Below are 16,930 nucleotides of genomic sequence, written 5' to 3' on the forward strand. Positions count from 1 at the left end.
GGCAGAGCAGCAGGCGGGGGGTGGGGAGAGCAGATTCCCTGCTGAGCAGAGAGCCCTATGCAGACTCAATCCCAGGACCCTGAGATCATGACCTGAGCTGAAGGCAGAGGCTTAACTCACTGAGCCACCCAGGTGCCCCTAAGATTTTCATATGTAGAGGAAAGTTTGGTAGTAGTGTAGTGGTAATAGTAGCAGTAGTAATAATTATGGTATGCTCATAGTATTAAAACCTCATATTACTATTACAAAGTAAATATGGAACCTAAAGGGAAAATAGGAAAAGTACGTTTTTAAAGGCTTTAAGAAGGGAATTAAGGTAACTCACCAAATTCAAGTTGTCTGAAATGGTTTTGAATGAAAAATGTTTCCCTGTGCGCTTATTCTGTCTTTTCTGAAGGTAATGCTGTAATAGTCTATTTTGTGTGCATTCAGAGATGTTCTATCCCTCTATAAGTATATACTCTTTATTTAAAAATACGAATGTGTTCTGTTTTTAAGAGTAGATAATAAGTTTTTTATTTAGCAGTATATTTGAGGGATCTTTTCAGGGCTGTACATTTAAATCTAGCTTGTTCTTTTTAATGGCTGCGTCGTCCATTGTATGAATGTACCTTAGCTTTTATACCACTCCTGAATTGACATTGTTTTCAACTTTTTTTGTTTTGTAAACCATGTTTGCTGGATATTCTTCTGTATGCCTTTGCATGCTTGTACGTGTATTTCTGTAGGATAAATTTCTAAAAGTGTAGTTGAGTCAAAAACTATGTGAAGTAACATTTTTGATACATACTGCCAAATTGCTTTCCAGAGAATTCTACCAATTCCTTCTAAGCAGTTTAAAGTAGAGATCTTTTAACATTTACCCTAAAGATACAAATGTAGTGATTTGAAGGGACACCCATACCCCAGTGTTTATAACAGCAGTGTGCACAATAGCCGAACTATGGAAAAACCCCAGATGTCCCATTGACAGCTGGGATAAAGAAGATGTAGTATATATGCACACACAGGAATACTACGCAGCCATCAAAAAACCAAAATCTTACCATTTGCAATGATGTGGATGGAATTACAGGGTATTATAGTAAGCAAAATAAGTCAGTCAGAGATAGACAGGTGTTATATGATCTCATATGAAGGAATAAAACAGGATCATAGGGGAAGAGAGGAAAAAAATAAAACAAGATGAAAACAGAGAGGGAGACAAACCATAGGAGACTTTTTTTTTTTTTTTTTGGAGAGAGAGAGAGAGAGAGAGAGCGAGCAAGAAAGGGAACACAAGTAGGAGGAATGGGAGAGGGAGAATCAGTCTTCCTTCTGAGCAGGGATCCTGATGTAGGACTCAATCCCAGAACTCTGGGATCATGACATGAGCTGAAAGCAGATGCTTAATAACTGAGCCACGCAGGTTCCTCAAGAGACTCTTAATTTTCGGAACCAAACTGAGGGTTGGTGGAGGGGTGGGATGGGGTAACTGGGTGATAGACATTAAGAGGGGCATGTAATGAGCCCTGGGTGTTATGTAAGACTGATGAATCACAGGCCTGTACCTCTGAAACCAATAATATGTTATATGCTGACTAATTGAATTTAAATTAAAAAACAGTTTAAAAAAGGAAAAAATAAAGTAGAGATCTTTTGCAATAAAGATGGAAGTAGTTTTTCAAGTTTCAGTTGGCAACATTTTTTACATTCGACTTGATTTAAATCAGTAGGGAAAGCGATACTAGTTTTGGCCAAAAGATGCTAAAATGATACAATTCATTTAATTTTCTTTTTAAGATTTCTAGTGAATATGCTTACGGTTTAATAATATGAGGCCAGTTTTTGTTTGTATTTAATGGGGAAGGGATTTAAATAAGATAAAAAACAAAACTAGTAACTTACTTATGTGGACTCTAAAATACTAATTGAAAATGGGAATAAGAGTATAAGCAGAAAGCTTTTAGATACGATAGAACATTTGCAATCATAATACCGTGTTCTACCATTTTAAAAATGTCTTAAATTTCCTGTGCAGGTGTTCAGTTTTCTCATATTTATGCTTTTAAGATTTGGCATGTACCTAACATGTTATAAATTTAGTGAATAATATGATACTCTGTATAACTAAAGCAATATTATCTTCCAGGAATATAATTCAAAATACGTTGACTTGATTGAGGAACAACTTAATGAAGCACTTACTACTTATCGAAAGCCAATTGATGGTGATAACTATGTTCGTCGGAGTAACCAAAGGTACAGTCTAGTTAATGGAATAATTTATTACTGGTCCTCTAATATAAAATTCAAACCCAGTTCATAATATTCTTTATTTTTAAAAATTTTCGAAGTATTTGGAAATTTTATTTCCTTCACTGACCTAAGAAAAAAATCTTAAAGCATAGCATTGACTGCTCAAGAATTCCAGTGGGACTCATAACATGCTGAATACCCTTACTAATATAATTATGTATCTTCCATGCTCTTACCCTAGTCTGTTTTTCTGGTCTCAGCTCTCACAATTTACTCATTACTTTGAGGCCAGCTAACCTGTTACTTTTCTGGAGCTCCTCATGCTTTTCCACTTACATATTTTTATGTATGCCAAGAGATTATATCTTTATCTAATACTTTATTAGTAGTCCTTGTTTTAATTAGCATATTATAAATGAGGCAATAGGATATCAATCATCTTTATTTATGCTAGATTACAGCGTCCTCATGTCTACCTGCCTGTACACCTCTATGGACAACTGGTACACCACAAAACAGGCTGTCATTTGTTGGAAGTACAGGTAAAAACACAATTTATTTGTTTTAAATAGCTACAATCATAGAAAAAAATCTTAATATTGCTAAAGTGTAGTACCTTTGCAAAAACTTCTCAAAAGCCTTAAAGTTAGCAGCATTAATAATGCTTTTAAAGCCTTCTATCTTATAACTGACTTAGGCTGTGTTTGTAATCCTTAGATGTAGCACTGGTGTGCATGCCTTTCCCTGACTTACCTGTCACCTTTTGCATAGCTAATACGTTATGTAGAGTAAGTGAGCCACTTAAAGTAAAGTCTGAGTTCTGTCCTTTGTAGTTTGTTGGAAAGTTCATCTCTTTTGTAGAAACATACTGAAAAACTGAATTTCTTCATTGTTCTTTTGGGGAATTTAAACTGAACCTGAATTTTTGGTGAACAACAAACTGGAAATACTAATTGCTGTTAGTTTGTACCTCCCTATTCTCATATGTTTTATGGAATATAACAGGCTTTGTGTCAAGCAGTTATTCTTTGATTATATGCACACCAAATTTATGGCTGTGAATATGTCTTGGCTATTAAGTGTTTTCAATAAATGCAACTTTTTTCTTACTTTAGAAATAGATACAGAAGTGTTTGCATGTGTGTCTTTTGAACAATAGTAATCTGGCAGTTTAGTTCATTTTTGTATCAGTGTTCATCCCAGGAAAAAATGTTTTACATAAATGTACTCTATAGTATACTATTTTTATATTAAGTCTATGAAGACTTTTGGAGCACATATCTTTACAGTATTTTTTTTATTCATTAGTATTAGGTTCTATTTAAAAAAACTGATAATTATGACTAATATTTTTATAATACGAGGTACCAAGTGCTTTGTTAAGGACTTCCTATGTAATGCTTACGTCATTACACCATATGAAACAGATCTCTCTTTTAGAGATTGGAAATCAAGGCATGGGGGATTAACTCACTTGCTCAAAACCACATAGCTCCTAAGTGCTCACTGTAGAATATGAATTTAGAACCTCCTCATTAATGCTGCTTTAAAAAGTTTACATAAAGTTTACATAAGATTATTTTAAATACGTAAAAGTTACTAAATGCAAACCTTAAAAATTTGATTTTAAGATGCTTTGAAAACATATTGTTACTCATGTTTTTTTTTTCTTTCTCCAGAATATCATTACTGAACTCTGTCACAATGTTCGTAGTCCAGATTTGGATAAATGGGAAGAAATTAAAAAACTGAAAGCATCTCTTTGGGCCTTGGTTTGTAATAAACTTCTATAAGATCTTCATCATTTTTAGATTTTTAAAATTTTCCCATTAATAATAAATAAAAATAATTTTATTTAGAACTTATTCTCAGATTAATATTCTAGGACCAAAATTGTTTCTGCCCATTTTAAACATTTTTAAGCTATTAGTTTTCTTGCTTAAGACAAATGAAGCATTAATTTTTCAAGTTCCGTATTTAAGGTTTTTTTTCACATTTTTTTTTCTCTCTCATAGATGGGGTTAAATTTCTTCTTAGCTCTCCAGATTTCTTGAAAGAGTTACTCTTATAAATATATTGGATATAAGTGATTTCTTTTCTTTCAGGGAAATATTGGCTCATCAAATTGGGGTCTCAATTTACTACAGGAGGAAAATGTGATTCCCGATATACTAAAACTTGCAAAGCAATGTGAGGTTCTTTCAATCAGAGGGTATGTTACTTCACTCATAAATCTTTCTAGTGTATATATTCTTGTTCACAAGTAGCTGTGAGGGAAGAGTATTCTATGTAGTCCATTAGAACTATTAATTCACTGAAAATCCTAATGACGCAAGATTTAAAAAGAAAAGGTTGGGGGGTGGGTTGTGCACCTGGCTGGCTCAGTCAATAGAGCATGCTACTCTTGATTTCGGGGTCATGAGTTTGAGCCCCACATTGGGAGTAGAGTTTACTTTAAAAAAAAAAAAAGATTTTTAAATGCACTGTTTAACATCTTAAGGAGCTCCTTGTTTAATGTTACCATTGCATTTTTATCATTATAATTTTGAAGTTTAGTAAGTGGCAAACAGTGAAAGTATAGTGGATATGCAGTATTCCAGTAGCCCTTATATTTCACATTTATCCCAGAAAAGTTTGTGTATGCCATTTTCCTCTAAGATTTCATTATGTTCTTTTAAATTACTTCTTTGTAATTACTGTGTATGTTAAGAAGGTGTTCATGTTACTTACGGCTTCTAAGTTACTCCTAACTCATTTTAATACATTTTTCTATAAGCTAAGTAATTTTTAATGACTTAAAAAAAAATTCAAATGTACATATAGCAAACTAATATTTTGGTTGCTTTAAGAAATCTCAGTTTGGAATTATAAACTGTCATTACTACATCTTTTACATATAGGACCTGTGTATATGTGCTTGGGCTCATAGCCAAAACCAAACAGGGCTGTGATATTTTGAAATGTCACAACTGGGATTCTGTAAGGCACAGTCGCAAACATCTGTGGCCAGTAGTTCCAGATGATGTAGAACAACTCTGTAATGAACTTTCATCTATCCCAAGCACCCTGAGTTTGAACTCCGAGTCAACCAGCTCTAGACATAATAGTGAAAGTGAATCTGCACCATCAAGTGAGTATTCTTGACAAGGTCATGTACAGTTAGCTGTAGTTAACATTTGTGTTTATAATATCACAATGTAAATGTATTTGTTACATTCCTAATGTACTTTTTTCTAAGATACTTTGGCAGTCATGGAGTCTTGGAAAATATGTTATCTTTTCACAACAGAGAGTGATAGCCAACAGACTACATTGTTCTCTCCTTGCTTTTCTAAATAGCCTTTGGAAAAGCTTACTGACAGAGTTAAAAAATAAGCCATGTGCCAAAAGAACCATTCCCATTTTTGCTTATCATAAAATCTAAAAAGTGAATGTTTATTTGCTTACCTTTTTCATTTACATAATTTTTTCACTCATTTTTCAGATAGAGATTGTTGAACCAGAATGTATTTGTTAAGATACTAAATTTACATATTCATTTTTGAGAGAAGAGCTAAATTTTTAAAACTAAATATTGAAACTCTTAAAAGAGTATCAAAAAATCAACTAAATAAAAAAGTTTGTGGTTTTAAGCTTTGTGCTAAATATTGTTAGTTGTACAAAATTTAAGACATAGTTCTTTTTAAAAAGATAGTGCAACATTTTTCAAACCGTATTTCACCAGGCCCAATTATAAGATGCATCAGTATTTTATGAACCACTAAAAAAGAAGGAAAAAATACTGCCTATTAAACTAGGACATACCACTGATTATAAGATGCATTCTGATTTTAGAATTATCTGTGGAAAAATGTATCTTAGAATTGACAAAATCTGAAAATACAATATGCAAGTTTCTTTGGGATTTTATTTTGCTTTCTTTCAAAATAAATTTCAAGTAGTTTATAATTACTGAACAAAAAGTTAAAAATAAAAATAGGATAGGATATCATAGATGTCATTGGGCACCCAGATTGAGTCTTTTTCTTTTTTATTAGACACTGAATTTAGATGAGATCCTTAGTACCTAAAGCAAAATAAATAAACCTAATTGATTTAAACATGAATTTAAAATGCTATGACTTGGCTCATTATAAGTATATTTTAAGAAGAAGAATTCACTTCTTGTAAGATTAATATCTCCCATCTATTATGATTTGAAAAATAAGCTAACAGGAATCTCTGCCAACTGAGTGAAACATCCATGGTCAAATCTCCTTTTTCCTTTAATTTTATCCTGAATATTTGGAGGTTTTGGAAACTCTGTGCCATTAAAACAGCAAGCAAAAAACTACTTCATGTAAACTGTGCTGTAAGGAACCCTATAGTTTTTCTTGGGAAATAACAGAAGTTCCTCACAATAACATAATACCACATTTTTATTTAAGTTCAAACACTTGGTCTCAAGAAGTTCTTTTTTTTTTTAACGTGGCTCCTCAGCAGTTTAACCCTTTATTTTTGAAAATTTTTTCCCCAGATGACTATTCGACAAAGAATTATTGAAATACGTCACAAATAGTTGCCATGATTTTGTTTTGTCATTTTTGATGTGCTTGTATTAACAGTCTTTTGATCATAGGTATGTTCATAATGGAGGATGACCGGTTTGGAAGCAGCTCTACCAGTACATTTTTTCTTGACATCAATGAAGATACAGAACCAGCATTTTATGATCGACCTGGACCTATAAAGGATAAAAATTCATTCCCTTTCTTTGCTTCTAGTAAACTTGTGAAGAATCGTATCTTAAATTCACTTACTTTGCCTAATAAAAAACATCGCAGTAGCAGTGATCCGAAAGGAGGGAAACTGTCATCTGAAAATAAGGCAAACAACAGGCGGATCAGAACGCTTACGGAGCCCAGTGTTGACTTTAATCATAGTGATGATTTCACACCCATATCCACAGTACAGAAAACATTACAATTAGAAACTTCATTTGTTGGGAATAAGCACATTGAAGACACTGGTAGTACTCCAAGTATTGGAGAGAATGACTTAAAATTCACCAAGAGTCTTGGTACAGAGAATCACAGAGAAAACACAAGCCGAGAGAGATTAGTTGTAGAAAGTTCAACAAGCTCACAAATGAAGATACGTAGCCAAAGTTTTAATACAGACACTACAACAAGTGGCATAAGTTCAATGAGTTCAAGTCCTTCACGAGAGACAGTAGGTGTTGATGCTACAACTGTGGACACAGACTGTGGAAGTATGAGTACTGTGGTAAGTACTAAAACTGTTAAGACAAGCCACTATTTGACGCCACAGTCTAACCATCTGTCTCTCTCCAAATCAAACTCAGTGTCCCTGGTGCCTCCAGGTTCTTCTCATACACTTCCTAGAAGAGCACAGTCCCTTAAAGCACCCTCAATTGCTACGATTAAAAGTCTAGCAGATTGTAACTTTAGTTACACGAGTTCTAGAGATGCCTTTGGCTACGCTACACTGAAAAGATTACAGCAACAAAGAATGCATCCATCCTTATCTCATTCTGAAGCTTTGGCATCTCCAGCAAAAGACGTGCTGTTTACTGATACCATCACCATGAAGGCCAACAGTTTTGAGTCCAGGTTAACACCAAGCAGGTGAGCAAATACACATTTAATGAACAATTATGGTTGCATTTTAACAGACTTAAATGGAAAGCATTAGTAGACAGGTTTTACATCTACATAAGCCTCAGAACTGACCAATTATAATTGCTTACTATGGTAGGCTATAAGCTCCTAGTTACCCGATATGATTTGAAATGGATTCTTGCAGCTGCGAGGGGGGAAAAGAAATTCTTTTAGGCCCTGAAAATAAACATATATGGTTTGCAAGGACACACAAGTCACAAGCTTTTTTTTATTTCTCGCTTCTGCAAGGATCGATTTTAAAAAGAAGCATGTCGGGGGAATCAGGAGCTTAAGACCTACAATAACAAACAACTTTTTCAGGTAGGTCAATTTAAGGCTCCAAAAGTTGACCTTTATTTTTACTATATTTTCTAACTACAAATTTTAGTAAAATTCTCAGTTTGTCTTAAGTAGCTGTGATTATATAGTAGGAACCTAACAAACATTACATGAATTACTTGGCCCTCAGAATTCAGCAGTAGCAGTTTGTCTATGCTCAAGAACTATTATTAGGGAATTTCTATGCCATGTCTAAAGACAGTGACCAAGTCGATCAAAATAAATAATTTGATTTTACCTTTAAAATATATGAAATGTAAAATTTGTTGCAAAGATTTCTGTACCTTTTTTTTTTTTTTAAAAGATTTTATTTATTTATTTGACAGAGAGAGACATAGTGAGAGAGAGTGAACACAAGCAGGGAGGAGTGGGAGAGAGGGAGAAGCAGGCTTCCTGTTGAACAGGGAGCCCAATGCAGGACTCTATCCCAGGACCCTGGCATCATGACCTGAGCCAAAGGCAGATGCTTAACAACTGAGCCGCCCAGGCACCCCTATTTTGTTTGTTTTTGTTGGGCCAAATACTTAAAAAAATTTACTTCATTTTTGGTTATTAATTCCCATTTATTTAAATGGATTAGTATTTGTGAAATACCGAGAATAATGCTTGACACATATCATCATCATCATCATTGGCATTATGGGTAGTTATTTCTTTATGTAACCCATTTGGGTTTTATAGAACCAAATTCTTAATAATATTAATAGTAATAATAATAATATTAATAATATTCTTAATATTTCAGTAATGCTAATGCACTTAGTAGAAGGGGTTCCTTTGTAGCAGATAATAAATTATACCCTGTTTGATAGAATTTTATAAATTATGCAATAATGTCTCATACAGAAACTTACCCATCTTTGACAGCCTCACCAATTCAGAACAAAGATAGGCAGATCTCTTAATAGCTCACTACTCTAAATTCTATCAGTAAGGTTCATGAATTGTGTTCAGAAGAGGTACCTCCAACACATAGTCAAGTTGATACTTATTCTAACAAGCTTGGATATCAGGTTTTTAGGCCTATAGGAGCAACAATTAGAAGCTTCTGATTGGTAGGAACACTATAACGGGAAAGGACAGCTGATAAAATTGGTAGCAAAGAAGGAAGCTTTTGTAGTACAACAAAAAATTTAAAAACTCAAAAGGTCACTGCACAGCCAGGGCCAGTAAGTAACCTAGCACAGCAAAATAAGCAGTAGAAGTAGTATTGTCATACAGCTCAGTAAAATAACCAAGGTGCTGTTAACTCTGAACCATTCAGTTAGGTTGATGATATCCCGTCAAAGCAGGCATTTCTGTTCAAATTGTTGAAGGCATAAAGAGAGATGCACGTTTAAATATTCTGAAGAATAGACCAGAAAAGATAGCTACCCCCAGTCACTTATATCTTAACCAGTCTGGGTTCTTAGAATCTTATTTCCTGTATTCTCTGTTAGATCAGGAGAAAGTTATTTGGAAATTTTACTCCTGGATTAAAGATGAATGGATGTTTTTATTGGGAGGGAAAAAAAATAAAAACAAGAAAAAACAGGAGACAGGAACAGCTTGTACAGAGGCATGACGGCATAGCAGAACTTTATGTTTATCAAATCTTTCGTTTGTTTTTCAAATTGTATTTCGTACCTATTGTGTGTGTACCAGGTTCCACGGAGGAAAAAAGTCGTGTTGGCATTAGTGTTTCTATTCCTACTTCTTACCTTTGGTTAGTTGAGAGAAAATGAAAGTGATGGAAGCTAACTACAAATTTACTTTAAGATAACAGTTTGGAATCTAGGCAAAGAAGGACTGTTGTTACTTGTTTTGTTTCCTTATAAAATTAAAAGGGTAAGCATGCAGATGTCTGTGGTATAATGGAGAGTCTGACACAGCATATCTCACTGAGCTATTTCCTTGGGACATGGTAGAACAAACACTGAAGTAGGAGTTCTTAATCCTAACTAATCCTGGCACTGAGTGAATGAATTTGAAACAACGTTTCATAAACTATGCCTTGATGTCTCATCTGCCTAGACTTCAACAGCTTTGCAACACTTCATCAGCCCAGAACAAAACTAGGCAGACCTCAGTTGCTCACTATTATGAATCTGTGTGGGAAGGTTCATGAATTTTGAAATATCTAGACCTTAGTTGCCTTATCTAAGAGAATTTGGACTAGATCAGTGGTTTTAAGCTTTTCAAATACTGCATTTTAACTAGAGAATCTCTTTCTTCACAAAAACAATTCTGTGAAAACCTGGTTTGCAGAATAGATTAAAACGGAGCTAGTCGGTTGAAGTAGGGATTGGGAGGGCAAGTAATCCAATAATTCCTCCTTTCACCTTCAGTACTCCTTTGAAGAAAGAGTTCTGTGAAGTAAGAGAGGTTTAACAATATAATTTTATTTATTTTTTTTTAAAGATTTTTTTTATTTATCAGAGAGAGAGAGGGGGAGAGAGTGAGCACAGGCAGACAGAATGGCAGGCAGAGGCAGAGGGAGAAGCAGGCTCCCCGCTGAGCAAGGAGCCCGATGCGGGACTCGATCCCAGGACGTCGGGATCATGACCTGAGCCGAAGGCAGCTGCTTAACCAACTGAGCCACCCAGGCGTCCCTAACAATATAATTTTAAAACCACTGACCCATTTTATGAAATTTGTCAATTTCAGTTAGTGGTTTTTACTATGATAAATTTTTTTTTTTTTAAGATTTTTTTTTATTTGTCAGAGAGAGAAACACAAGCTGAGGGAGAAGCAGACTGTGCTGAGCAAGGAGCTCTGTGTGGGACCCTGGGATCTGACCTGAACTAAAGGCAGACATTTAACTGACTGAGCCACCCAGGGATCCCCAGTATGATAATCTTCATAGTTACAATTTTAGAGGATTTCTTTTGTGTGCATTATTAAATAATTCCTTTTTAAATATCAGGCTACGTTGTTACATTTTAAATGACTTGGGTTTCTCAATGCCAATGTACATTAACTGGAGCCTTGTGTAGTGCCTTGTGTATATGAAGCAAGTGCCTAATAAATATTTCAGCATGTATGTTGCATGAATAAGAAATTGGTATCTTATGGAAATAATCAGTGTACCATATTTATTATGGAGTCACTAGCAAGGAGTGCATTGAGGAAGTATCGGTGCTTTAAATAAAAGTGCCTTTTAATATTTACAAATGATAACATAATTGCTGTTTTGTGTCTTTCTGCTGTGTTACATAAATCTTGTTCCTATAGCCATTAAAGTAATTACCACACAAAGGATGATAATTGTTCTTATTTTTCATAAAAATAATGTTAAATGCCCTTGGTTGTATGATAGCAAATTTACTAGTTTGAAATGATTGTGAAGATAGTGTTTGGATCATACCTGTGACTTCTGGGGTCATTTTTTTTTTTTTTTAATTCTAGATACTAAAAGTTATCTTAATTGCCCACCTTTTCACTTTAACCTAGGAGGCCATTGTAGTTGTTTTTCATAACAGTCCCATTACGGATGTATTTTGTATATCATTTTATAACAGCTAAATGATTCCAAGTGTTTATATGCTCCTAATAAAAAAGGTACCACTGTTTAGTACTTGGCTAGCTAAAAAGTTACAAAAATGATAATTTCTCTATATGATAAATACTACAAATCAAGAAACTAATGCAAATGGGTTTTTTATGGTTTTATAGGTTCATGAAAGCTTTAAGTTATGCTTCATTAGATAAAGAAGATTTATTAAGTCCTATTAATCAAAATACCCTGCAGCGATCCTCCTCAGTGAGGTCCATGGTGTCCAGTGCAACATATGGTAGTTCCGATGACTATATTGGTCTTGCTCTTCCAGTAGACATCAATGATATATTCCAGGTATCATGAATTCTGTATTCTTATTATTTCATATTGTATAACTGCTTACTAGAAATTACAATTTAAGTGATTACTATTTGGGGAGAAGATAATTATTTTTAAGGCAGTTTTGCTTAAAAACATTTTGTGATGAAAATTATTTCACGTTTCTCAACTGTTCTGTGCTTTTTTGAGGTGTATACCATTTGGTGGTATACACCATTCCAAGTCCCCAGAACATTATACTTCCTTCTCTTCCCATAGTAAAACAGCATCTTGTTTGATTTCTTTACCAGTATATTCTCTATAGGAGTTTAGTGAATTCTTACTTTGCTTTTTAATCACATTTGATTTATCCTTGTGTTTCTGTCTTTTTTTGTTTTTTGACATTGAACACAAAGTTGTGTAAGTTCGAGGTATACAGTATATTCCTTGTTTTTTGTTTTTTTGTTTTTTAATCCATGAACCTGTTTATCCTACATAGGACAGCCACATGTGTCCAATAATATAAAGTTGTCCTAATCCCACGAGATACTCACAAATACCTATATGATACAGCACTAAAGAATCCACATTTGTTCAGGAGTCTAAAGACATTTTAGATAAATTCTAAAAGCAATTATTTTAATATTTATTTAAATTACTAAAAGTAGATGAAAACTTTAAGGATTATTTGTTATTTTATCAAGTTTTGGTAATTTAACCTCGTTTAGTGAACTTTTTAAGTTCATGTGCTGTAGTAATTCTATTTAAATTGCATTTTGTTTAATTTTGCTAATTTCATAAAGTGAACTTCTTCATAATTGATGTGTTTTAGGTAAAGGATATTCCCTATTTCCAGACAAAAAACATACCTCCACACGATGATCGAGGTGCCAGAGTGTTTGCTCATGAGGCAGGAGGTAATGCATGATTTTTGTTTTCATGAGACTCTTCTTTGTATTAAAAAGAAAATTCTTTTTAAAACAAAGTTGATGAGAAAGAAAATTTTTTCAGTAGGATGACATTAAAAATTCAGATATACTTACTTTTGGGTCAACTTAAAAATTATGCCAAAATAATTTTTTTGAGTCAATTTAAAACTAAACCACAGTATATTTTTGTGAGGGACTGTAACTATTCTACCCAGCCTCTCAAGAAGACAAAAACTAGATCATTTGATTCTATTTTTAAAAACGAATGCATGAAAAATTTGTGATTCTGATTCTCAAAGGTGTTTGGGGGAAAGGAGAGAGAGAAAAATGTACTTAAATATTACTTGATTCTCTTTATAATGAACAATAAGATTATAATGAATATATGCATGTTAGCCATAGGTTTAAAGCTTCATAATCTTGATATTTTTTAGTACCTCTTTAGACTCAGAATTATTACATTTCTTTATAGAGTTACTGAGAATAATTGAAACTATGTCTTAATTGTATGATTTTAGTTTTCCATTTTCACTTAAAATTTTATATTAAAGTAATATAAGCTTATCTGCTAACTTTATTTTCCTAATTTTAAGCAAATCACTCTTTTTTTCTCCCCAGTTAAAGTTAAGATTTTGAGTCATAAAAAGAGTTCTGGTTTTCTTTGCTTATATTCCTTCTTTAAAAATTCATATAGTTCAAGACATCTTGAAAAGAGGTGTCATTGATACTATCTTTATCAGATGTTGTTTCATATTTACTTATGCACAGGTCTTCCATCTGGAACTGGAGGTCTTGTAAAAAACTCTTTTCACTTGCTACGACAGCAGATGAGTCTTACGGAAATAATGAATTCAATCCATTCAGATGCTTCTCTGTTTTTAGAAAGTACAGAAGACACTGGATTACAGGAGCATACAGATGATAACTGCCTTTATTGCGTCTGTATCGAAATTCTGGGTTTCCAGCCCAGTAATCAACTAAGTGCAATATGCAGTCATTCAGGTAAGTGATTATGTCCTTCTCTACCTAATTTGAATGTGCTCCAGTCACAAGCCATGTCCCACTTCTGTTGACCATCCCTCTTAATTCAGTTCTTACTACTTCAGCCTTAGTTCAGTCACTCAGCATTTCCCTATTAGAAGATTGGAGGTTAGTGTTTTGTCTCCAGTTTTGGCCCCTTCCAATTCATCTTTCATAGTCTTCCCTGGGATTAGTCTGTTGACAGTTCTTTACTGGCTATTCATGCCCACCATACAAGATCACACAAGATTCTTTGTGTGATATATTGTCTTTTTTTTCCCCGTTGGACTATTATTAACATAAAATGTTACATTAGTTTCAGATGTACAGTATGATGATTCAGCAATTCTGTTTTTCTAATCTTTAAATTATTTTTTAATTCCAGCATAATTAACTTACAGTGTTATATTCGTTTCAGGTATACAGTATAGTGAGTCATTAATTCTGTATATTCATCAAGATAAATGTGTTCTTGATCCTCTTTATCTCTTTCACCCATGGCCCTACCCACCTCTCTTCTGGCAATCACCATTTTGTTTGCTGTGTTCTAGAGTCTCTTATTTGTGTTTCTTTGTTTGCTTGTTTTATTAAATTCTACATATGAGTGAAATCATAGGGTATTTGTCTTTTCTGATGACTTCAGTTAACACTATTCTCTCTAGGTCCATCCATCCGGTGCTGTTGCAAATGGCAAAATACCATTCTTTTTTATAGCCAAGTAATACTCTATTGCATTTCTATGCCACATCTTTAGCCAGTCACTATGAAAACTCACTTGGGTATTCCGTATCTTGGCTATTGTAAATAATGCTGCAGTAAACATAGGAATGTATATATCTTTTCAAATTAGTGTTTTTGTTTTCTTTGAGTAAATTCCCAGTATAACTGGATCATGTGGTATTTCCATTTTTAATCTTTTTTTCAGGAATTTCCATACTGTTTTCTACAGTGGCTGTACTGTAAAGGGCATTCTCATCAGCAGCGCATGAGGGTTCCTTTTTCTCCACATCCTCACCTGCAGTTGTTGTTTTTTTGTGTTTTGATTTTAGCCATTCTAAGAGATGTGAAATGGTATCTCGTTGTAGTTTTGATTTGCATTTCCCTGATGATGAATCATGTTGAGCATCTTTTCATGTGTCTGCTGGCCATCTGTATGCCTTCTTTGTAAAAATGTACAGGTCCTCTGCTCATTATTAATTGGATTATTTGTTTTTTTGGTTTTGAGTTATATAAGTTCTTTATATAGTTTGGATTTTAAGCCATTATTGCATATGTCACTTACAGATGTCTTCTCCCATTCAGTAGGTTAACTTACTCTTTTGTTGATGGTTTTCTTTGCTTAAAAATAAAAGTCTTTTTATTTTAGTGTAGTCCCAGTAATTTTTAAATTTTTGTTTCCCTTTTGTTTCCCTTGCCTTAGGAGGCGTATCTGGAGAAATGTTCCCATAGCTAATGTCAAAGAAATTAGTACCTGTTATTTTCTCTTAAGGGTTCTGTGGTTTAAGGTCTTACCTTGGGTCTTCAATCCATTTTGAATTTACTTTTGTGTATGGTGTGAAAGTGGAATGAAAGTGGTTCAGTTTCATTCTTTTGCATGTAGCTGTCCAGTATTTCCAGCACCATCTGTTAATAAAATTATCTTTCCCCCTTGTACAATCTGGCCCCCTTGTATAATTTGTCTTAGGCTCATTGACCAAATAAGTGTGGGTTTATTTCAGGCCTCTCTCTGCTCTGTACCAGTGATCTATGAGTCTATTTTTGTGCCAGTACCATACTGTTTTGATTATTTCAGCTTTGTATTATATCTTGAAATTTATAAGATTACTTGGCTATTTGAGGTATTTCACCATTCCATATAAATTTTAGTATTAGTCTCGTTCTGTGAAAAATACTGTTGCTGTTTTGATAGGATTGCATTAAATCTGAAGGTTGTTTTGGGTAGTATGGTTATGCTATCAGTAGTGGTTCTTCTAATCCATGAACATAGATTATCTCTCCTTTTGTTTGTGTCATCTTCAGTTTCTTTCATCAGTGTTTTGAAGTTTTCAGAATATAGGTCTTTTCCTCGGTTAATTTTTTTCTCCAGATATTTTCTTATTTTTGGTACAATCGTAAATGGAATTGTTTTCTTAATTTCTCTTTCTGCTTCCTCCTTAGTAGTGTATAGGAATGCAACAGATTTCTTTGTATTTCATAATTCCAGGCATGAAAAATGTGTTTCCCTGCTATTCCCTCTTCCCCTGGCCCCCATACAGAAACTAACATACAGTCCCTTTGACTGGTCCACCTCATCCTGGATGTCAGTATTTTACACGTGAAGCTGTCCTTCACTCTCTAAGTCAGATGTTCACATTCTTTCGTCTTTACTCTCATTGTGCTTTGTATATGGATCTCTTATAATCAATATTGGTCATTATTATTTTTCCCCTTCCACTCATTAAGTTCTTTCAGTGTATGGACTGTCATGTCTTTTCATTTTTATATTTCTAATACCTACCTACATACCACTTTGTAGTAGACAGTATGTTTTTGGTGAGAGCAAACCCAGATTCAGCTATCTTATATGATACAACAAATGCCATATGCAGATCTTCCCCAACTTATGATGGAGTTACATCCCGATAAACCCATCCTAAGTTGAAAAAAATCATAAGTCAAATGCATTTAAAAGTCAGGAAACAACAGATGTTGGTGAGGGTGCAGAGAAAGGGGAACCCTCCTACACTGTTGGTGGGAATGCAAGCTGGTGCAGCCACTCTGGAAAACAGCATGGAGGTTCCTCAAAAAGCTCAAAATAGAGCTACCTTATGACCTAGCAGTCACACTACTGGATATTAACCCTAAAGATAAAATGATCTGAAGGGGCATGTGCACCCAAATGTTTATAACAGCAGCGTCTGCAATAGCCAAACTATGGAAGGAGCCTAGACGTCCATCAACAGATGAAT

At 34.0% G+C, this 16,930-nt stretch overlaps 1 protein-coding gene across 10 annotated transcripts in view; it reads left to right on the forward strand.

Moving 5' to 3' along the window:
• RICTOR (RPTOR independent companion of MTOR complex 2) overlaps positions 1 to 16,930 on the forward strand; it is a 129,455-nt gene that overhangs the window by 100,677 nt on the left and 11,848 nt on the right. For 7 of the 10 annotated variants that reach the window (XM_032337544.1, XM_032337543.1, XM_032337547.1 and 4 more), the window contains 10 exons: positions 2,132 to 2,241; positions 2,693 to 2,780; positions 3,918 to 4,010; positions 4,344 to 4,450; positions 5,139 to 5,368; positions 6,857 to 7,865; positions 8,148 to 8,219; positions 11,892 to 12,069; positions 12,866 to 12,950; positions 13,731 to 13,964. In XM_032337544.1, coding sequence (XP_032193435.1) covers positions 2,132 to 2,241; positions 2,693 to 2,780; positions 3,918 to 4,010; positions 4,344 to 4,450; positions 5,139 to 5,368; positions 6,857 to 7,865; positions 8,148 to 8,219; positions 11,892 to 12,069; positions 12,866 to 12,950; positions 13,731 to 13,964 — 2,206 coding nt within the window. The remainder of the gene's footprint in view (positions 1 to 2,131; positions 2,242 to 2,692; positions 2,781 to 3,917; positions 4,011 to 4,343; positions 4,451 to 5,138; positions 5,369 to 6,856; positions 7,866 to 8,147; positions 8,220 to 11,891; positions 12,070 to 12,865; positions 12,951 to 13,730; positions 13,965 to 16,930) is intronic. The other 3 variants (XM_032337546.1, XM_032337545.1, XM_032337548.1) reach the window with 3 other exon arrangements.

This window comes from Mustela erminea, chromosome 3 (assembly GCF_009829155.1).
Source record: "Mustela erminea isolate mMusErm1 chromosome 3, mMusErm1.Pri, whole genome shotgun sequence".
Taxonomy (NCBI): domain Eukaryota; kingdom Metazoa; phylum Chordata; class Mammalia; order Carnivora; family Mustelidae; genus Mustela; species Mustela erminea.